General features: G+C 37.0%; 1 protein-coding gene across 2 annotated transcripts in view; it reads right to left on the bottom strand.

The window, feature by feature from the left end:
* akt3a (v-akt murine thymoma viral oncogene homolog 3a) overlaps window positions 1-23,729 on the bottom strand; it is an 87,223-nt gene that overhangs the window by 18,148 nt on the left and 45,346 nt on the right. For both annotated transcript variants that reach the window (XM_042736695.1, XM_042736696.1), the window contains 2 exons: window positions 5,380-5,505; window positions 1,691-1,802 (listed from right to left, as the gene is read on the bottom strand). In XM_042736695.1, coding sequence (XP_042592629.1) covers window positions 1,691-1,802; window positions 5,380-5,505 — 238 coding nt within the window. The remainder of the gene's footprint in view (window positions 1-1,690; window positions 1,803-5,379; window positions 5,506-23,729) is intronic.

Genomic DNA, 23,729 nt, shown 5'->3' with positions numbered 1-23,729 from the left:
CAGCCAGAGTTTCATTTCCTTTCTTGGCCAAGGTTGTTCAGTTGTTGCATAAGGTACAGATTTAGTATTGATACAGAGGTACCAGAGGCTGGTATCGTAGCAAAGCAAAAATTTTGGTATTGATCCAACCCTACCAGGCAGAGTCTGAAAACATCCACTCTTGTGCATTGCCATTTGTTAGTGGGGAATCCTCAAAAAGAATAAGAGATGGAAATATTTATTATTTCCAACATAATGTATGGATTTGCATTATGGCTCTTTTTTCAGTGAAAGCTACAATCCCATGATGGTGCATTTGAAATCCCAAGGCAAATTCAAGATCCATTGGGTTAAAACAGTAACATATACGAAGGGCCCTGCGCACCCTCTCAAGGTCGTGCAGATGAATGGGTGCGGAGTGGTTTGGTGTATAATGAGCGGTTTTTGCTAATGAGAGATAAAGGCTTTGAATACAGTCTGGCGTGATGCCAGCTGTCGCCACATCTCTCCTCCTCACATGTAGGCCTGCAGTTTCTGGGGCTCTGCCAGTACGCCGTGTCCCACTCCTGTTCAGAGCTGTGTGTGTGTGTGTGTGTGTGTGGGGTAAACAAAGTGTGCATTGGACTGCAATGCCCTGTGATAGAAAGACAAGCAAGTTAGGAGTGCGAGGATAAATGGCTCAGTGTCTGTTCATATCTTTTGTGTGATTAGATGTTCTCTCAGTCTCTTTCAAATGCTGTTATAAGGTCTGCCTAACCATTATTCTGTGACCCCAAAAACAAAAACACAAAAAAAACATCCAAACATCTCTCACATTCTTGGACAAGGGGAGATTAAAAAAAATGTAATGGTATCAAAATCAATGAAAATTAAACAAGTTTGACCATTTTTGGAAAGACAATTCTACATCTACAAGATGTTGTGTGTTTTTCTCCCACTTCAAATTAAGACTCAAAAAGCATATTTGTAAAAAGAAGCTATAAGGGGGCTGGACTGCACACTGTCAATAAATGATCATCATCACAGATCATCATAAAGGACTAATTGGTTATGAACAACTGGATTATTGAAAACTAATTTTCTAATGTCCTGAAAGAAAATATTTTTACAAAAAATATTTGTTTTTATACTGTGTATTTTTTTGTTTGTTTTTTTTTTTTGACAATTTTTTTCCCACAAGGAGGTTTTGTCAGGTTCAGCTCACATTTTGGTACAAATTTGTAGGTCTATACACACACACACACACACACACATTCCTCTTCTTCGTTTTTGCATTTCACATCTGCTCAAATTTATTTTTTAATCTAGCTTTCTAATAAACCTGGCATTGTACACTGTGAATATTTCTGGGTCTGTGATAGACTGCTTAAAGCATCTGCCAAATGTATAAATCTAATCACTACATTATCAGCCAAGCAATTGGGGTATACTAAGGTAGGGGTATATCATATTTTCTACTATGGTCATTATTAATGCTTTAATTTAAAATGAGTAAGTAGCATAGTAGAGTTAATAGTTAGTAATGAAAATAATAAGAGTTCTCATTCAAACAGTAATTTCTTTCTGTATGAAGTGGTGGGGAATCAACAGTTTGTTTAGTTGTAGCAACTATATAACATTAAAAAGAGTTACCATTGGTAGATTAATGTTGAAATGGACTTATAATGATTCTCTTAATAGTTGTGTTTTCTATATTAGAGAGCGTTCTCACCTCTCTTCTAGCGTGTCCACATGGAAGGTCCTCTCTATGACTGTAGTCCATTGTAGGCATCTAATAATAAAAGTGTTCGGCTTTGGTCGTTCAGTTTTCATCAGCTGGCATTCTGGAATGACAGACCAAATAAAATTGTAGCCACAGATTAAATTTCATTTGCACAATGGAAAAGAAAAAAAACATACACACTATATAAATATACATGCCTATCATAGGCAGGGAGAAATCTGACCTGAATACTGAAGTAATCCCACCCCACTTCCTAACTCTCCGGCTGCGAGTGTTTGCCATTGTCAGAGTGTTTTATTTGATAAACAGAGGGGAGCAGCGAGTCCGATGTAAAACAAATGGCCATTAGCAGAGAGGAGGCAGCGGGTGGGACAGTGCCACGGTGAGATGAACGAGCGATAGGTACATTTGCTGGAATGTGGCGCAACATTTCATATACAGCGCTTAGCTCTGCCACATCAGCCACTGCCCAGTTGGAGGGAAGTAATGCACTTCTCGGATACTTTATGAAAGTAGCAGGGGACAGAGGCGATGTTCAGACTGGGCTCATCGCCGCTGTAGATTTTGGGGACAATGCCCAGACGACAGGTGAAACGCAACAGCAGCCTGGGCTGCCAGTCCTATAATGAGGGCCCTAAGCTGGCCAATTTCAGCCACCTCTGAATGACGGCAGGGCCTAAATTTAGACAGGAAGGTTAATGACGACACCGCTAAGGTCACGAAGCCACGCACTGTACAGAACATCTACCTGGGCAGTAGAGGGAAAATCGAGTCCCACGCTGAGTGCAGAAAAACAAGGTCACAGCAGCCAGAATGTGACACCTCAGGAGGAGAGGAGGCAGAGCTGACAGTATTGTTTGCTTTGCCACATTAGATCACAGATGACGAGCATTGCTTCAAGCTAGAGACGCTAAGGAAAGCTAGCATGCCAATTAAACAGCCCAGAAGCTGCGACTTCCGCTGCTCGCAACATGCAGCATCTCTTAAAGGTTTCTCAAGTCCAAAATAAGGTTGAGAGGGTGCCAATGCGCAAAAACATCAGGAGACAAAACATGGCAATCAGCTGTGTAAATGTTAGCGAGAACTGGCTTTGAAGGAAAAGGCTAGAGGGTTAAAAAAAAAAAACAAATAAGAGTTTCCAAATCTTGTAGCTTAAATGTAGCAGGTACTTAGAAATGTACTCTTTGTATTCAAGTTGGTTTTCAAAAATGTTCATATCTATTTAACCAAAAGTTTGTTTTTTTAGGAAATTTTCAGCAGCCATTACTCCAGTCTTCAATGAATTCCGTTTTATTTATTCCCCACAAATGAAGTTAAACTGAATCAAAAAGCATTTATTTAACTGTTTCATTTTTACCAAATTCTGTTTTCCCATTTTAATTTTTCTGGGTTCCATATTAATTGCTTAATTAAATTTTAATAATAAAATGAATATCTAATTAATTGACTATATAACATCAACTTTATTATAATTTTTATTTATTTATTGGCCTTTTTATTTATTTGTTTACACATATAATTACACATAAAATTATCCCATTAATATATTTCTTTCAGAAATACTGTTGTCTATTTAAAATTTTCAATAAATGAAGGCATAAAACATTAGTTTACATTTAAAGCAAATGAAAATTAAACAAACTCTTACATTTTTTGGCAAATAAAGTGCTGCACAACAGAGGTTTACAGTTAAAATTAATACATGGAAGGAAAATTGTGTGATTATTCCTTTTTTTAATAATAATAGTAGCAGTAGTAATATTATTATAGTGAGTAATATATTTTTGTCAAAATTTCTTCAAGTAAAACCATACTTTTATAACAGTTTTGTTATAAAACAGTGAACAGTTTAATATTCACAGACACTAATCCATACCACCATTTGATTTAAGTGTGCTGACCTACTTTTGATTTATTCATCCGAAATTTGACAAATTCTGTAACATTACGCGTTATACAGTAAATTCCATTTTTAGGACTGGATTCCGCAATTTTGTCTGCGTTTACCTTATCAACGACATTCATAGAGCCCTACTAATAAGCTGATTTGCTGCTTAAACTAAAAATTATTCAGGATTTGTTGATTTATTATTTTAAATTTATTGAAAATATAAATCTTCATATACACATATATAAACGTGTCTGTCAAAATTTCCTGTGTCAAAAAACTAACATGTGACCCTGGACCAAAAAAAAACATTCATAAGGGTACATTTTTTGAAACCGAGATTTATACACCATCTTAAATCTGAATAAATAAGCTTTCCATTGATGTATGGTTTGTTATGATAGGACAATATTTGGCCGAGAACTATTTGAAAATCTGGAATCTGAGGGTGCAAAAAAAATCTAAATATTGAGAAAATCACCTTTAAAGTTGTCCAAATGAAGTTCTTAGCAATGTATATTACTAATCCAAAATTAAGTTTTGAAATATTTACAGTAGGAAATTTACAAAATATCTTTATGGAACATGATCTTTACTTAATGTCCGAATTATTTTTGGCATAAAAGAAAGATCAATAATTTTGACCCATACAGTGTATTGTTGGCTACTGCTACAAATATACCCCAGCGACTTAAGACTAGTTTTGTGATCCAGTGTCACATATAAGGCAGCGTTTCCATCTTTGCTGGTGGAAGCTCTAAACAGAACAAATTGGTGGATCTCATCAGGCAAAGTGATTTGTCATATGTTGCAATCATTGTTAAAAAAGACAAATTGGTCAATATGGACTGCAGTGTACTAGGGAGCAGATGCAGGGCTGGTCAGGCTGTGTACAGGACTCTGAGAGAGCGGTCCGGAGGAAGGCAGTCTGGTGGCAGCTCGTTGCACAGGGGGTGAGAGCGATGCCATTTCAGAGAGTGCATTAGGCTATCAGCCTCCCAGCACCACCTGGCCTCCCAGCTTTCTGCAACAGATGTGGCAATCCTCTCACACTGCCAAGCGGCCCAGGCCGGATGTATGGCCACCCCTCAGTTCTTCCAGCCTTTAGATTAAAACCTGGCTGGGCCTTTTGACGGATGGAGGGATGGGGAGCCGCTCGCAGCACGTGTCCAGAAACCAGTGCTGAAAGCCACACGCTTGAGCTTGATTTATGTTCCAAAGGAAATAAGTCACTGCTTTCCATGATTTTATTCCATTAAAATATAAATGTTATTCCCCAAATCTCATTTAAAGGTTAAAGGTGAAACAGAACTGTGAAAGACTGCAAAGCATTATGGCTAAACCATTAACATCTTTGCACATCTGGATCACAGCATTAGAAAAGAGGGGTTGAAGTTTATTTTCAGTGATCCTTGATCATTTCAGATTTGCCTTAAAAGCTTGAGTGGCACATTTCTGTACGTGTTTTGGGAGCCTTTACAAATGTACCACAAACTTTGCCTCATAAAGGTCATTTTACATGTTTGTAATTTAAAAGTACATTAACAAATACAGCCTGTTTTATTCTAATGGTTAGAGAGAAATTAAAATTATATTCAAACCCACATTGTGCTGATCTGTGCTAGCAATTTTTTGCTGTCAAATTAGTATATGAACATAATTTTGGATTTAATGCAGACCAGTGAATCCACTCTTGAGTTAATTCAAGGAGACTGAGCTCTCTGTTGCCTCACAAAAGAAAAAAGAATGTACAAAATGTTACTCGTCTTGCTTTGAAGGCATCACTTACTTGCAACAGAGAAGTTATTAAGAGGGTAGGGAAGATCTGCATCCTGTGGCTTCTCCTTGTATCCGATAAAGGACCCATCGGTTTTTAGCAGGAAGTAGCGAGGTCTCCAATTCTTAATATATTCACCTGAGGAAAAAAAAAAGATCATTTAAATGACAAATAACAAAACAAGTGATCTCAAATGGCTTAAGCAAATAAATGCACACGAAAAACTCACACAAACTTCACACTTTCTTTTATTTAAAATGAGGGAAAACATATTTTCATTAAAACCCCACATTGTTTCGGGTAGTGACAAACGGCATAAATTAATATCACAAGATTAATATCCCAAACACACAGAATGAACATGATTAGATGGTGCCTATCTGTTGAACTGACTTCATTTTGACTTTGCAAATGACTAAACACAGGATTAAAATGTTAACATGTTTACCACTGCTAGTCCAGCTGTCAGCTACAGCATCATCTGCCTAAATCCGAGGGCAGGTGTTAGAACAACCCAAACCAGGGCCGGTGGCACCAGGTCAGCTTACAGTGAAACGCATGCGGAAACGCACCACGGACGGGGTCACAGAATCCTCACAGGGGGCAGCAGAGGCACCTTTAACCTTTCTATGCTAAAGCAGCAAAAAACAACATCTGCTGAGCAGCTGGTCATGCCATATTATCATGCAAAACTTCTGGTGCAACAGCCTGTGCTATCTAATAATAAACAGCAGGATTACAAGGGTGTCAGCATCACCACGCAGGGGGCAAAGCCGCACGCACACACAGTCCAATAACAGGCTCCAAGAGTGATAATGCACACAACATCTGCCTGCTGAGTGATGCATGCTGGATGCTGAAACCAAACACACCAGTTCATTTGCAATTTCGTACAGTGAACAATGAAAAGTTTGATTTTCAGAATACGAATGCATGGTCTGTTGCTTGTCAATCACACCATGTGGTAACCCCAAGGAAAATCAAAAAGGAAAGGAAATTTCATAACATATACTGTACTATAGTCAGAGCTGGGATAGTAACTGATTACATGTAATCTGGATTAAGTAATCAGATTCCAAATATTAAGCATATGCAATTAGATTAAATCACATTTTAAAATACTTGGTTACTTTTTTATTGATTGCATGATTACATATTATCCACACAGTAGCAATAAATGATTCATAATTTATTGATTCTCCATAATTCCGCTTTTAAATGTTCTTTTCTAAAATAGCCTACACCTTATATACACTCAGAAAGTCTTCCAGGTTTGCTGACATTCACACAAAAACCAGTCATTAGTCGGGTGGCTATAATTACACAGAAATTTGACAGGACATACAGCATTTGACCATTGGATTTACAAAAATCATTTCAGTTTTAACAAGTGTTTTCTCAACATTTCAACATTGCATCAACTACTGATGAACACATTCATTTTTATATGAATTGTCACACAGTTGGTTATTTAATACCAAGTCTTTGAAAGGCTTTTTTTATTTTTAAATCACATTATTTTTCATTTACATGTCTTATCTTTTTTGGTTGTTGTTGTTTGTTTGTTTGTTTGTTTGTTTTTTGACATCTGAACCTCTTTTGCCTAATATATAAGTCTCCCTGAGATTTTAAAATGAATATTTTAATTATTAAGTAACACATTTGAATGTCACAATTCCAGGTGAACAAATAAAATATTTTTTATCAATGTGAAAAAAACGAGTTTGGTCAAAAGTAATCTAAAAATCATCAAAAAGTAGTCTGATTTTATTATCTAAAATGTGTAATGTAATGGATTACGTTACTAACTACAATTTTTGTCAAGTAATTTAGAATCAGTAATGGACTACAATTTTCTGCATATATGCCTCAAGATGAGATGATCATTTTTGTTCCTTGTGTCATTCAAAACCAAAGCAGATCATATGCTATATTATAAGCCTTCTGAAGCCATACAATAACTGTGTGAGAAAAAAATGAAAAGACAGTAAATGAGAAAAAAAAAACTAATTAATAAAATCTTTTAAAAGTTTATAAAAATTACCTCAGGGATATCAAAACAGAAAACACAAACGCATCCTATTTTTGTCATTGTTTAAGCCATCACACTACGCAATCTAACCTCAGGACTCAACTGTTTAAATCTGTTCTTGCTGATCATATTTATTAAGATAGACAATCTGGTATTCGTTCAAGCGCAGAAGCAGGAGAATCCACAGACATGTAGTTTCTGATTCTGAACTCCTGGTAATTAGCCACGATCTTCTCTAAGTGACACATGAGCCTCGTGACAGCTCTGATCACTTTTTTTCAGCAGAAGAGAAAATAAACAACATGTTCTATTTGTAACATCCACTTAAAGCATAATGACACCAGCTTCTCCTAATTAACACATCAGAGAAAAACACCTGCTCATGTTAATTTGAGGAGATGGAGGTCTTCGCCGGTATGCCTCAATGAGGAAGAGGAATCGCTGGGTAGGAGGGAACAGCTGAACAGAGGCATCCGCCTTCCAATCAAAAGGTACAAAAAAAGAAGGGAAAAGGGACGAAGGATAAAAGCGGGCTGTGAGTCGACACATAGATAAATTTATGCATGATTGCTATGACGACTGTCTATCACTGACCAAGGTATTTTCTGTACAGATAAAACTTTAGTAAGAGAGCATGTTGATTTTTCAAAGACAGCATTCAGCTTCATTTCCATGACTTATAAACAACTGGCCAGGCATGTTTTGGTGCTTAAATGGCAATGTAGGCTTCAATCCAGCCTGCAACATGTCATTATTCAATTACCCCTCTCATCAGTCTCTAATTTTCTCTTTTTGACACTAAAAACGTACAAAAGCCAAAATAATAATATAAAAATTAATAACAAAATTAAAATAATAATAACATAATGTAATACAGGGGTTCCCTTTTTTGTCCACTTGGATGTAAAATATTTTCTGTAAGTAATCCCTGAGATTTTAAATTAACATTTTAATAATTAATCATTTAATGACACATTTTGCAAGTTCATGGTTCTCTGATGTTGGTTAAAGTTACAGTACATGCAGGTAAATAGATAAAATATTACATATTTTTTGATAAAATTATAATAACTTATTTTTAAATTATTTATATGTTAGTATTATACTTATGTACCAACTTATACTAACTTTAATAATAAAATATATAAATGTATTAATGTTGTAAATTGCAGTTGTACTGTAAAAAAATGCTAATTATTATTTTATTTTATATTGCAGGTTACAATGCTAATATTTATGCTAAATCCCTCAGTTTCATATAGATTCAAACCCTCAAGCTTTTTTTGTGGTGGAATTCTGGTGAATGCTGTAAACTTCTAGCTTTATAGCTATATAACAATAATATAATATAATATAAGCTTTTGTCTTCTCTAAAGTGAGCAGAAGCTGTCACACGCAACTTTATTCTTGTTATTGGTGGATCAGTTATGGACAAGCGCAAAGCAAAGAGTTTAATCAACGATCTGATCCTGGATCAGCCATGGTGTCTTGTTAACCAGCGTAGAGTACAATCACTGTACCGCTGACAGAGCCAGGGGTTGAACAGAAGGGGCTGCGTGACTAAAAGCAAATGTCGCTTGAGCCCAGCCAGTGCTGTTTCATCAAACCATTTTTACTGGCTTCTCAATCGTGAAATTTGTTTCTTTAGATCCAAAACAGTAGGCGGACAGTTGGTCTGGCAGGCGCCGGTGATGCTTCAACCATCAAGTTTCCAGAGCGTTTGGTCAAAGTGAACAGTCCTGTTGGTTAGCATTATTTACCAAGCACCAGGGTCGTGAACACCTTTAGATGCAAAGTACAGATTAGCGAACTGATCAAAACTGTTGATTCTTCAACGATTGCACCTAAGAAGCTGACAACTAACAAGCTTGCAGCTAATACCTGAGCGATCGCCGGCAAATATGCAACAGGACATCCAAAGTCCCTGCCGCCCCATTCCAATTAAGTTCCGAGATCCAAACAGCTCCAATTGAACAATTAAAATATCATACCGGGTGCCATTCAATTACAAGCCCAGATTAATTGTTCATTTGTCTGTGGTCTGTGACAGCCTGATGGCTGTGGGACGGAGAATTGGACGGGCCGCTTTCGAGACAGACGCGATCCTGAGCAAACTTCCCCCCAAAACATCCCAGTCACTCCTGAGACTTCCCGAAGGCTTGCTGCCTCTGCCACGCTCGTTCCGACGTGATGGAGCTTCAGCAGGACAGGAGGAAAAAACAAGCCCACGGAACACAAAAAAACAAGGCCATTTGTTAATCAGCCCAAATAAGGATTTAATTTAATGCTTTGGCGGGAACTGCTCTACTTTGCAGATGGCTTAAAGATGGGCATGTGATGGGTGCCCTGGGACCAGCGGGCTGTCGCGTTCCAGCACACGCCGGGCACTCCAAGCGGCACCAGCTCGCCTGGGCACGAGCGCCCACAGCCGCTACAGCGCAGCCTGGGCACGGCACGTGGTCCGAGACGTGGGCAGCATTAGGTGGTGCGGTACGGATGAAGAATGCGCGGGAGGGAGAGCTGGCCGCTTGTGGAGATTGGTGTGTTTTGTTCACCATGTACCGCAGCAGCTTGCCGAAGGAGAGCGGCTGGAGTCACTTTGTCAGTTTGGCAGAGACGGACGCAGCATGGACACACTCACACTCTGACTCATTCGCACACACGCGCTCGCAGCAAACAGTTGCTCGGAGAAACTATTGCTTCTTGTTTGACCCGAGGTCTAGTGGTTAGTACTGCAGCACTTTTATGCTGCAGATGTTCATTCAGTAGCCTCTATGATGACTTCGGTGAGTAATTCAGTTGACTGATGCCTCAACTACGGCTACTTTTTTAAAGAAATAAATATACTTTTTGCACTCAGTAGTTAGATTTGTCCACTAACAATTTCCAACAGTACACATACACATCAAAGAAGAATTCAGTCATTTTTCTAAAAGGTCATAAACATTTCCATCAACTCTCAAATGATGTTTTGTGTTGGACAGTAAAAAGATAAAATTTAATTAATTTACCTTGATTTTTTCTTCTCTTTTTTCTTAACACATCTCACATATTAAGCATGGTCTTTGTTTCCTTGGTAACAGAGTACACTGAATTTTTATTTGTTGGTTGTAGCAGAATAGATGTCACAATTTGCATTAAAAAATGTATCATTTTTACAGATAAATATTAAAATGGTGGATGATTATTTCACAAGAATTACATAGTTTTAAAAATGTAAAGCAATAAATAACAAAACTATAAAATATTTTAAGAACATAATTCAAATATATAATAAATATCGAACATACTTATAGTAGTACCAAGCATTTGTTTAGATTTACATAGTTTTAAAAATATATAAAAATATATTTTATAACTTTTATAATTTTTTTATAAATAGAAAAAAACTTGTAAACAGAATTACATGATATTTTATAATGGAATTAATTACATAAATATAATAAATATTGAGCACATGTCCTCACTTTAGTAATAAGAGTAAAATATGCATAATTACAAGAAACAACCCCTAAACTAAACCATAACCCTATAGTAAGTAATTTTAATAAACATTGCTCAGTATTATTTGTGTAATATACACTGTAATAACTAAGTAATTAAAAATGGGAACCCAACTTTATACACAAAAAGCATTTAAAAAGTATCAAAAACAACAGATGCAGCTTTACAGCTGTAAAGTGACCTTCATGTAACAAAAAAAGATTTCAACAGTTTTTCTTTGTAATAAAAGCATATTCTGAGACATATTCCCACAGCCATTTTCTGTGCAAAACCAAGAGTAAACTGTACCTAAACCGGCCCTAAGCACCAGTCTGTGGGCGAGACAGAACAGTAATGACCAGAGTAAAGTGAGAGACTTTTACAAAGACCAATCTGGACAATGTCAGTGACTTTCAAATGACTCAGCTGTTCCTTTATGTAACTGTACTTGGTCGAACGTGACCAACACCAGGACAGACTCAGACATGCTAATCAGCTCCACTGGAAGGCGATGCAGCTGTGAAGTTGTCAAATGCAATTTCAGGGCTTAGTCAAGGTGGGGAGGAGTGGAGGAAAAGTGACAATACTTAGCAACGCTCTGGGGATTTGCTGTATTTTCGCCAGAATTGCTGGCAAAGACTTAAACACTGATCGCCTTACAAAGACGAAGGTCATATCACCTGTTAAGACAGCTAGACACAACAAGACAGATTGGTGCCTGATTTATCACCGTCACACCGACCAAGAGAAAGTGTAAACAAGGGGACGTTACCCTGCAGTGACACCGAAGTGACCCCTTAAAGACAAGATGGATAAGACAACCAAGCCATATCCACCAACCGTGAATATTTCCAAAGAATATATTGACTTGACCTGCAAATTCACTTCTTCTTATAGAGTAACATACTATACTGCTATTAATGTAAAACAATGTAAATGCTGATAAAGAGAGTGTTTAGCAGACATTCAGCATCAATATACTTTACCATGAGGTAAACTCTCAGAAAACGAGCGGTACCCTATCAAAAGGTACTTACATGTACTTTTTAGGGTACTAATATGTACCATTTAGGGCTAAATAAAGTATAGTTTTTGTACCTTAGGATACCACAACAGTGGCAGCTTTGTACCTTTTTTCTGAGACCATAACACACTGAAAAACAATGACATGCAACTAAAAAAAAAATACAACTAATATTAATAAAATATATTACATTATAAGATCTTTATCATCTTATTTAAGGGCTTTTCAGCGAGTAACGGCTGTTGATATACAATAAATACACGTTTAATGGTATGCAGTTAAAATAGCATATCAGGTAATAAATTAAAATAAAATTTTCCAATAAAAGACAACACTTGAAGCAATGTTTGAGTATCTTCCACTGCAGGCATTAGTGCGTGTGTCCTCTGTGTGTCCTCAGGGAGGGCATAGTGTGAGCCAGTGGCGCTGCAGCCGTGGACTCGACACGAGGCTCTCAGACAACTTAGATGCAATCCAGGGCTGACTCAAGCCAATCCACTTAACCTGAATTAGTGTCATTAGACCGCAGCAGGAAAGAGTGCCTACTGTATGTGTATGTGCACATGGAGTAACCCTGACAAATCCCTGCTGCATGATACCTCTAAGAGTATGTGTGTAACAGAGACTATATGCATAGCTGTGAACACCTGGAGTTTATAGTCTGATGAACTAAGGATAGTGTGAGAGTAGTAGATGACCGGCTGGATATCCTATACATCACACTTACAGTGGAGGCCAGCAACTGTCCAACATCTGCTACATACAACATACAGTACTTTAAAAAAAAAAAATTATTCTTGCATATTTCGATTTCTCCTCAAATGACACCAGTCGCCTTTTTAGTTATTGTGCGTCATGGAAAATAGAGACGGGGGATGAAACGGCATGTACCTCAGCCAAACTTCCTCAAGGCCGTTCTGTCTGTTTAAGTGAGTGCAGATGCCTGCTGCAGACTCTTGCTTGATGGAGGAATCAGACAATGGGCGGCAATGGAGCAGAGAGATGTCAGGCTGGCTGGGGTGGGGTGGGGGGGGGGGGTTGTGGGGGTAGATGAGGGTGCCCAGGGAGCCCAAGCTCCCATGAGGCCTGCACAGATTTCAGTCCGCCAGCTGCACACAGCTTGCCCTCCTGGTGCTCCTCCAGCCCCCCAGCTGGTGCAGAGAGCTGCCGCGCCCGCGCGGAGGGCCCACGCACGGCCATCCCGTCTATATGTGACAGCACTGCAAAAACACACAGACAAATCACACACACACACACACACTCGAATGTGTAACAGGATAGTCTGAGCATCAGCAATCTATATGTGACAGCACTGCAAACACATTGTGCTGCGTCAAAGGTTTAACTCCATGACTATTAAACACACAGACAGAGAGTGTTTCTGTTGGGAGTACACTGAATCTGCTTTACTAAAATATGATGGCTTACTGTCATTTACAACATTGTTAAATATAAGAAAACAATATGATTATACATATATTATGTATATATGATCATGTTCTTTTTTCAGTATCAGAATAATGTAAATACATGAATAAAATAAACTACTAATAAAAGAAAATTACAATAATAATTTTTTTAAAAATCTGATTCTGAAGGGTAAACAGATATCTAACATTCATCAAACAAACCAAAGTTCATATCTGGCCATAAGCTGAAGTCATGTAAACTCAACACTGTTAACACCTTCAGCCACTAGATGGCACTGAACTACAGATACAGATAGTCTGATGGTTGAGCATGAGTGTGAGATACTCCCACTGTGTGTGAGAGAGAGAAAGAGAGAGAGAATGAGAGCAAAAGAAATGCTCAAGTAGTCATCCAGCTAACAAACACAAACACATACAAAGGCAATTCTCGCTGCATTCTCAGTTCTGCTGCAAGGGCTGCTACATCTTCTGATCTGTTTTCCCTGTCAATATCATTTGAAAAGAATCTGTGGAACAGCGACTGAAAATGACCTTGAACAACTAAATTAATTTCTAAAAAGTGAAAGTGGGCAATTTCTCCACTACTAGCAGTAACTGCAAAAATAAAGAATATTTGAATATTTCAACACAAGTTTCAAATATATATATACCACGTTACTATATTCTAATGTATACTACTCTTTTGTGTTCACTTCGAAAAGTATAAAAGAATACCATGGTATTGCTTGTGTTTTAACATTACAGTAAGATTTGAAATGAACACTTTTCCAAACAAGGCACATGAAATTGCTCAAAAGTGACATTTATAGTGTTACAAAAGATCGATTTCAAATAAATGCTGTTCTTTTGAATTTTCTATTCATCAAAGAATCCTGAAATAAAAGATATATAACGGTTTTGACAAAAATACAAAGCACGATTGTTTTCGACACTAATTATATTAGAAATGTTTCTCAAGCAGCAAACCAGCATATTAGAATGATTTCTGAAGGATCATGTGACACTGAAGACTGGAGTAATCGCTGCTGAAAATTCAGCTTTGAAACAAGAATCAATTATATTTTAAATTACAATATTATAAAATGCAATAATATTTCACTGTATTACTATTTTACTGTATTTCTGATCAAACCAATGCTGTCTTTGTGAGTTCAAGATACTTCTTTAAAAATATTTCAAAAAAATCTTAACAGAACATCAAAGCACAATGTCAAGGATAATGGCATTGTGTCAGGGTTACTATTGAGATGAATCACATGTACCTGCCCTTCACCTCTGATTGTGTTTCCTGCATAAAACACAGCTAATTAATGAGATTATTGCAAGAACTGACAGCAACTTTGATGGGTTAATCAAATATCAGCAATTGAGCCCAATCAGGCCATCCGTTTCACAATCTAATTTGCCTGTTGTTCACGTTAAATGGGCTGCAGCGTTTGCTGCATAATGTGCAGTCCTGCAGTCATGCTCAGCGGCTGCAGTCTTGTTAGAAGCATAGGAAAGGTCAACTCAACTTAAAATAACAGGAGACACAGGCGTACCTTCATATGTCATAAAGCAAATACACATATGAATAGTTCATCACAGCACATTAAGAGTTATAATTAAATTTAATGCGCATTTCACGCCAATTAGACACGGTGTAATGTGAGTGGAGGTAAGCATAGCAGGTCACACCAAACAGAGGTTTGCTGTGAAAAGCCTGACCCATGAATCATTTAGAATAAGAGACGAGTGCAACAATGAAGAACTTCCCAACTGTTGCCATAGCAGCCAGAGGTCAGGGAACAATCTTTAGTGAAAGGCGTGTCCCCCAGGAGCAGACTGGATTATTTTACACTGTGCCATTGTGAGGGGCCGCACTGACAATACGTCTGTCCATGCATGTGTGTGTGTGTGTGTATGGATTACAGGACTCTCCAGTGAGAGTAACATTGCTCTCTGTCAACCCTTTGAAGCTGAGACAAGATCAAAGGCATGAAGAGATTTCTTGCCTATTTTACTGGTCGATCCATTCACGAAAAATGGCCCACACTGAATATCAACAAGTTTCCTTAAAAACGCGCACACGCCCTGATGGGACTGTCATCATAGGCATAATTAATTCATGGAGTCAGGACGGTCTCGCAGGGTGACTTACACATGTTACCGTAGCCTCTGGAGCATGCATAATGCATAAAGGCTTTAAACATCTGAAACTCAGGGAGCATTTGAAATGTAGTTCATATTCAAAACACACAGTCAACATTCTGAGCATCATAAATCAGAACTGTCAGCTAGTTTTGTCCTTATAGAATGAACTACAACAAGGCTGATAATGAAGTCTGGGTTAAATACAAGTTCATCTTTATCGACTGTGGCATGCTGTCAGTTACTACACAAAATAATAGTTTCTCAGTAAAGAAATCAACACAAATTTGTTGACAGTTATGCACTTAAAATAGAAGTCCAAAGGACAACATACAATGATTCCCCTGGACATTTTCAAACTAAACTAAACTAAACTAAACTAAACTAAACTAAACTAAACTAAACTAAACTAAACTAAACTAAACTAAACTAAACTAGTGCCTTTCATAGTGGCTTAAAATAGAAATCTATGGGGCAACACAATCATTTCCCTGCACACTTAAGAAAAGAAAAGAAAACAAAACAAAACAAAAGACAATAGTGGCTTTCAGGCTTTTTTCCATTACATAATGTAAATAGAATGTAAATTACATAATGTAAATAGAAGTCTCTTAGATTCATCAAGGCTGAATTTATTTGCTCAAAAAAACAGTAAAAACTGAAAAAGTTTTTGAAATATTATTAAAATTTAACTATTTTAATTTTAACTTTATTATATAATGGTTATTTAAATAATTATTTTCTTTTTTTAAATTTTAAAATGTTATTTATTCCTATGACAGTAAAGCTGAATTTTAGAGGCATTTCTATTCTATTCAATTCTATTCTTTTTTACTATACTACACTATTCTAGTGCTGATTCTTTGGTTAAGAAACATTGTTGCTTAATATTTTTGTGGAAAGTGAAATACATACTTGCACACGCGTGTGTGTTTATTGGACAAATAGAAAGAAGAGCAATTACTTGAATTTATTTTGTAATATTATAAATGTATTTACTTTCACTTCTGATCAAATACAAGTTAATAAAAGTAATAATTTCTTTAAAAAAACGTTACCCCCAGTAGTGTGTATTTAAGGAAAACGGAGACGACTTCATTAAAAGGGTCTCTGTCAGAGGGGAACAAAAGGCCCTAACACAGGGGCCACACACAAGCAGACAGGAACAACAGCTCAGGTCTCAGAGGCTGCAGCGAGTCGCACCATCAGGCCAGTGGTGAACAGGTGCAAAGGCACTCCCCGGCCCCAGCCTCTGAATGGCTATTACAGCCGAGTGGCAGGGGTTTCTGCTATTATTTATTCAGCAGCGCATCCACCAGAACAGGCCGCTGCGCTGGGAGACAGCTGGCAATGGGGGACAAAACAAGAACCCCTCGGCCCTATTGTCTGACCAGCCCCTGTCCCAGCCTCTGCTCCCACACACACACATCTTTGTGAAGCATCCCAGAGCCTCTATTCTTCCAGTAACCAACATCGCCTCCCATCTCCCCCAGAGACACACACCACAGCTAAAGTAAACAACTATAGCCGTGTAATTCTGCCTGTACTCGACCATCCCACCCTCAGCCCACCAGACGCTGCCACACACACAACGCCAAACACATCCCAACACTTCAGTCTAGAATGAACACAACCAGCAGCTTTCATTCAGAACAAACTCATTAAGACGCTCAGTGGAGGCTGGACAGATATGACACTTGAGTTCACAAACTGCTGTTTTCCTCTGAGCTGCTGTTCTTGATGTGTTTGACTTTCCTCTAGCTGTAAGTGCTGAATGGAGCTCTGTTAATAAAGTACATTTTAGTAACAGCAACTTTAGACAGAAGAATTATTGGCTAATATTTGATGATTTGGAGATTATAAGTAATACCTAACCATTAGACCAATAAAGACATATTAAAATAGATAAATAAATGATTCAATGATTCAAATGAAGTCAAAAATTATTTAAGATTATTTAAGATAAATATAAAATGTATATAACATTTATGTATATAAAACATTAATTAATATTAAATACATTTACAGTAATATAATATAAAATCTTTAATGTAAAATGTTTTATATAAAATATTAATTAATATTTAAAATTCACATATATATTCCTTATATCTTGAATACATGAGAGTGTACACATAATTATTTTCAGAATGTTTTCAGATACATTATTCCATATTCCATTATTCCATAATACTTTGTTTTAACAAATATTACAAAATATTATTTTTGGTGTAATTTACTATTATTACAAAATAATACAAAACGTATTATAAAAAGCTTACTATCAAAAGCTTATTAAAACCCCAAATTTTTCAGAAACTTCAAAAACTTTTTCAAAACTTAATACTATAATAATAATAATAATAATAATAATAATAATAATAATAAAGGAAAAATCTAAGTATGTTGAATACACCAAGTAAATGTTAATAAATAATAATAATAATAATAATAATAAAAGCGTGTGTGTCATTTTTATTATTATTATAATTTTTATCAATTTATTTTAAGAAGAATTGTAATAATTCATAAATGTGAAGTTTTTGGAGAGTCGCACCACAATTTTGTATTTGGGGAGTTGCACATTTTGCAACCTGAAATAATCTTACTTTGTCATGAAACAAAAAAATATATATACTCTTGAAGTAAGTCAATCATCAAGTCAACTTTTATGAAAAGGATTTCATTTACATATATTGAACAGGGATGAAAACATGAAACTCAATATTGCTTTTTTGGTTTTCAAAATGTCACTGAAATGGTAATATAAAATACATTGACCTGTACAATTGTAGCTGCATAAAATCATTTTGGCGTAGACTCCAACGTCAATGCCTTTCACTTAATTGCAGCTGGCAAGCTAGTCGACTAAAGCTGGGAAAAACAGCAGTACTGAATAATGTGCTCAACGCCATCAAAACAATCCTGTTTTAGTGCACAAACAATTATGAATAATGCTACAAAAAATACATGTTTAACCATTCAGCTTGCTGGCACATAATGAAAATGGAAAGTTACAGATGCCTCTTTTATGTTCATTCTGTCTGCTGTAGTGAGTATTAGGGAGGAAATTGAATGTGCAGACAAACTCAATAAAGAAAAAAAAGCCTGAGTCATCAATTACGAATCCTGTGATCAACCTTACGGCTGTTGATAAATAAGTTATTACAGCCTCGATCTTCGTCTGACCTCTATAAGCACAGTTTGGGAAGAACACCTCAGCGTGAGACCCCTCGCCTGAGCTTGAGCCTACAATCTGAAGAAAAGAGTGTGTAAGTGTGTGTGTGTTCGTCTGAAAGGACCAACGTAGATGGCGCAGGGGGTGTGGGGTAAAGCTGTGCAGAAATGAGACAGTCGTCAAACTAATTCTCAGAATTATATTTAAGGATGTCTGCAATCAACTAAATTTAGACACATCTATAACATACAGCCACACAAATATGACTTCTTAAAAATAATCTTAATAGCACCATTAGTTGAGTCACTGACACAGCTTACCCCAAAGCATCTGACACAATCTACTATTATGGAATAATGCTTCATTTACAAATCTATGGATAGCCCAACAAAGCAAAGCAAAGCAAAGCAAAGATAAAACAAAACAAAACAAAACACAACAAAACAAGAAACAAAAGAAAACCCAACAAAACAAAAACAAAACAAAAAACCCCAAACAAAAAACTAAACTAAACATTTAAACAACAACAAAAAACAAACAAATAAATAAATACAAACAAAACTAAAACAAAACAAACAAACAATGCCTAATTCCTAATCTCTCTATCAGAGATAGCTGCATATGATGGGCTTTTCAAAATCATATCAATCATTTGATATAATAAAATTATGCATGATTTGCTCAGTTAAAAGGAAGACACAGCTTATCCCACTCTCCCCTACTACAATGCCAAAAACAACCAAATCCAGTTTCTTTTTTTTTTAAGATTTATTTATGGGCTTTTTATGCCTTTATTGGAAAGGACAGTGTAGAGTAGACAGGAAAGTGTTTTTTTGGTGAAGAGAGAGGGGAGCGGGATCGGCAAAGGACCACGAGCCGGGACTCGAACCCGGGTCGTCGTCAGCGCAGTTGCGCTGTATATGTCGACGCACTAACCGCAAGGCTATTGGCGCCGACCCAAATCCAGTTTCAGCGGGTTTTCCAAAAGACACTTCTGATGCAAATGTCTCAGTCACAACAAACAAAACATCTACACAATAACAAGCATCCATATAATTTTCAAATGCGGTGAGGTGATGAGTACCGTGCAAACACGACTCTAGTATCACACACACCAAATCTCCCAGTCTCCTCCCACACTAGTCATGCAAACAGCGGCCCGAGATTGAGTCTGGAGTTCCAGTCATTATGCCGTGCGACATCTGCATGTTTATGCGTCTCTCTCTCTTTCTCATTCACTCCTTCCCTCCCACCTCGTCTCTCCGCAATGTAGACTACTCAATAACCGGCTACGGGGAGCGCACACATACACGGACTTTTCTTGATGGCAGATGGCAAGTCAACAAGCAGTTCCAACAGCAGCGGTGGCTCATCACCCAATCAGAAGCGTCCCCAACACACACACATAAAGCCCCCGTCTCACCCCTCATAACACCATCTCACCACAGACACAATAATAACTCTTTGTTTGTCTCCCACAATACAGCTGCGCAAGAGCCCCTCTGCTGAAACACATGTGCCCTAAACGTCCTCACACACACACACACACACACACACACACACACACACACACACCTTCTGTCAGCTCTGGTGTGTGTTGCTGAGCCCAGAATCGTTGCACAGCTGGGCATAGATTCTCAGAGAGGGTCTGGCTGTGAAAGAGAGGCCATTAATAAGTGTGAAAGAAAGAGACGCACCCACAATACTTGAAAGCGCTCGTGGGAGACAGTGTTATCGTAAATGAAACAACCAGAACTGGAGGGGATCTGTAACAACTTCGGAAGCTAATTCAAATGTGAATCCCTAGTCCTTTACAGTGTCACACTCCCTGATTCTCTTTCGTCCGGGCGCAGGAGCGGCGCATTCCCAGCATGCCATGCAGGGGGTGTGCTGAGACATTGATGGATGTGGCAGGAGGGTGAAGAGCGGAGGTGTTTGACCCCAGGCTGAGTTCACTGAAACACAGCTGCATTGCACAGAAGCATGCGTCCACCCCGCTGCAGTACGGGCCTCGTCTCAAATGACCCCACTGTTCCCTGCTGGACAGACTGCAGCCTGCATCACGATGCTGATGATGAAGCGTCAGAAACAGATTCAGAGGGAAGTCACGCAAGACTGTGAAATGAAACTCGTTGATTCAAAAGCTGCTTGTGCTCATAATCCAATCATCATATTGTGATATTTACTGTACATATAAATGAGACTGATCTTCTTTACTATGTATCATTAATGCTGAATAGCCAACAATCTGATTTAAAGATTTTTTTCTTTTGAAATCCTCTTTCTGCAAATAATCTGATGTAATCTGGGTGTTTTGCAGTCTGTATGGAGGGATCCATGGATGGCAGTGGATTTTGTTCACAAACTGTATGTGGTACAGGTCACAAGCCAGGCTAATGGATTAAAAAAAAAAAAAACCTTTTTAAAAACTGTTCCCTCTGTCTGACTATACATTCAATACTTTATTTTCCAATGTACAGCTGTAACTACAGCAGAAAGTAAAATTTACTGTTCGGACAGAATTCAGAAGCATTTACATTTATCTTCAATTAACGATATCAAGTCTTGATAGCACTTCAAATTATAACAATTTTTTTATTAAATAAATAATAAATAATATATAACATAACATAAAATGTAATATATATAAATATAGAAAGGAAATATAGTAAACAAATAACATTTCACATTCATATAAGATATATATTATATAAGATAAATATTATTTAAATAATAATAATAATAATTTAACTGGAAAAAAATAAATAATATAAATTTAATATAGAAAAATATAAAAAGAAAAAAGAAATACAAATATAATCAAACACTATTTCTTGATAGTATAATAACTGTAAGGCATTTATAATAAACAACTAAAATAATAACAACAATGAAATAATGCAAAATAAAATTAGCAAAAAATGATAAAATGTAAAAATTTAGTAAATACATATTTTACATTAGTACTGCAAACAATAACTATAATTTATCATTCATGGTGAGCCAATAAACAATAATAGTATATTAAATGAAATAAGACAATAAATAAATAATTATATAATAAAATAATTAGTTAAAATAAATACTTTATCCCATAATATTTCAAATTTAAGAAATTATCTACTGGCGAAGTTTAACATTTATTCAGTGTTAAAATATTTTTACTCTCTAGATTTTGACTGATCGGTTTTGCTATTGGTTAGAAAAAAATGCAAGCCTGTGTCTTCGAGAAGGAAAGTTTAAATGACTTAAGACCACTTAGTGCCTCCCTGTTAGGAGTCCTGCGTAAAACTGCAGCTTACATATGTGATCAATATTTTAAAATCTCTAACAAAAATGGTCCCATTTCCACCTAACCTTAAGTAATAGCCCAGTGTAGCCAGAAGCTGCCAGCCAGACTCTCAGGAGCTTCCAGAGTGAGTTAGTGCCAGCACAGCTTATCTGCTAATTTATGGTTGCGTGTTTAGCGTTCACACTCTGAGGGAACAGACTAGTCATTGGACGAGGGAACGTCAGCCTCCACCTCACCCGTGCAGTGGACGACCCCCCTCCATTAGGAACAGCAGTAATGAGGGGGATGAGAGCCGCTAATTTGAAAACTTGGACACGGCCAGCAGACCATATGGCAAGCATTTATCCCTCCTGAAAGCCATGCTAACCGTCATTTACATGGTTACGGAGAATTCGACTATTCCTCTTTCCCCTCTCTACTCATAACCAAAATAGGAGCCAAAATAATAACTACTTAATTGGCACGTGATTCAAGGAGAGAATTGTTAAGGGATTTCTGTATTCCTTATTCCACTCCTCTTTATAAAACTAGTTCTGTGTTTAGTAAAACCTGAGCCTTGTACACTGTTTTGCTACATTGTGCCCATGTAAAGTGATACAGTGATGGTTTACAATAGTAATACCCTGGTGGGTGGGTGTGTATATATCTCAGGTATAGTACGTCAATTTGTCAACTAATGCTAAACTACAGAGAATGTTAGTTGGTATATTAATAGCAAAGGTTAAAAAGTCCAAATTCCATTGCTATTTATTTTTAGATGCAATAATCAACACTTACTGTAAATAAAAACAGCTGTAAACATTTAAATTGGACATAAGACAATTTTAATCAACTTTTGAATGATTATAACCATGTTTCTACTGCAATTCAATGTCAAAATATAAACATTTCAACTGATTGTTATAAATAAATGTGTCCTAATGCCAGATTTATTCAAATATACAATAAACAAGACATCACTAATAGGTTACGTAACAAGTTATTTTACTGATGTCTTTTCTTGATTGAAACACTAAGCGAGACATGAAAGATTTCAGTAAGATGTACTTTTTCTTTCTTTCTGATGTTCATTTATGTTTATTTTATTCATGTTTATTCTGTGCTGAAACTAGTAGTGAAGAGAAGATACATATGTACATATGAACTATCATTCAGCAATAAATATATTGTTCAATCATGAACCCTGCGCAGGCTGACGGTTTGTTAACGTAACTGATGATATCAGAGAGTTAATTGACTTGGCACAAGCTGATTGGTTCATGCTGCATATGCAGCCAATGAGCTTACTGCCTTGCATTTATATGGCTGGCTAGCATTCACTTGAGATTCTTGCAGCGTGCTTTCAGAGTTTCTCTGAAACCCTCCACCTTCCCCAGCTCCACCTGTATAGATCTGCTACGGGGTTATTTTATATGCTATTTGTGCAGCAGCAGTATTTCTTAAATACTCACGGAACCGTATCACCATACAGTATGTATTGGCAGTAGCAAGTTCCTGTACTTGCTTGCAGCAGCAGCAGCAGCAATAATCTACAACTACAGTAATAACCAACAGCAGCAGCAGCGTAGCAGATCTATTCCTCCAAGACCAAATACATTAACATTGTCATATCCATCACCATGCTAAAATCTTCAGAGAGTTGTCATAGATTGAATTACGCTTAATAATATGTCCAAATTGAAAATATTTAGAGGAAAGCAGGTAGGCTAATCAAACAGTTGCTGGTTCCTTATTGACTTCCATACTAGTATGGGAAAAAAAATACTATGGATGCCAGTGGGAAACAACAGCTA

Source organism: Cyprinus carpio, chromosome B13, assembly GCF_018340385.1.
Source record: "Cyprinus carpio isolate SPL01 chromosome B13, ASM1834038v1, whole genome shotgun sequence".
Taxonomy (NCBI): Eukaryota; Metazoa; Chordata; class Actinopteri; order Cypriniformes; family Cyprinidae; genus Cyprinus; species Cyprinus carpio.
Note: the sequence above shows the minus strand (reverse complement) of the source record. Positions and strands in the feature narration are given on the sequence as shown.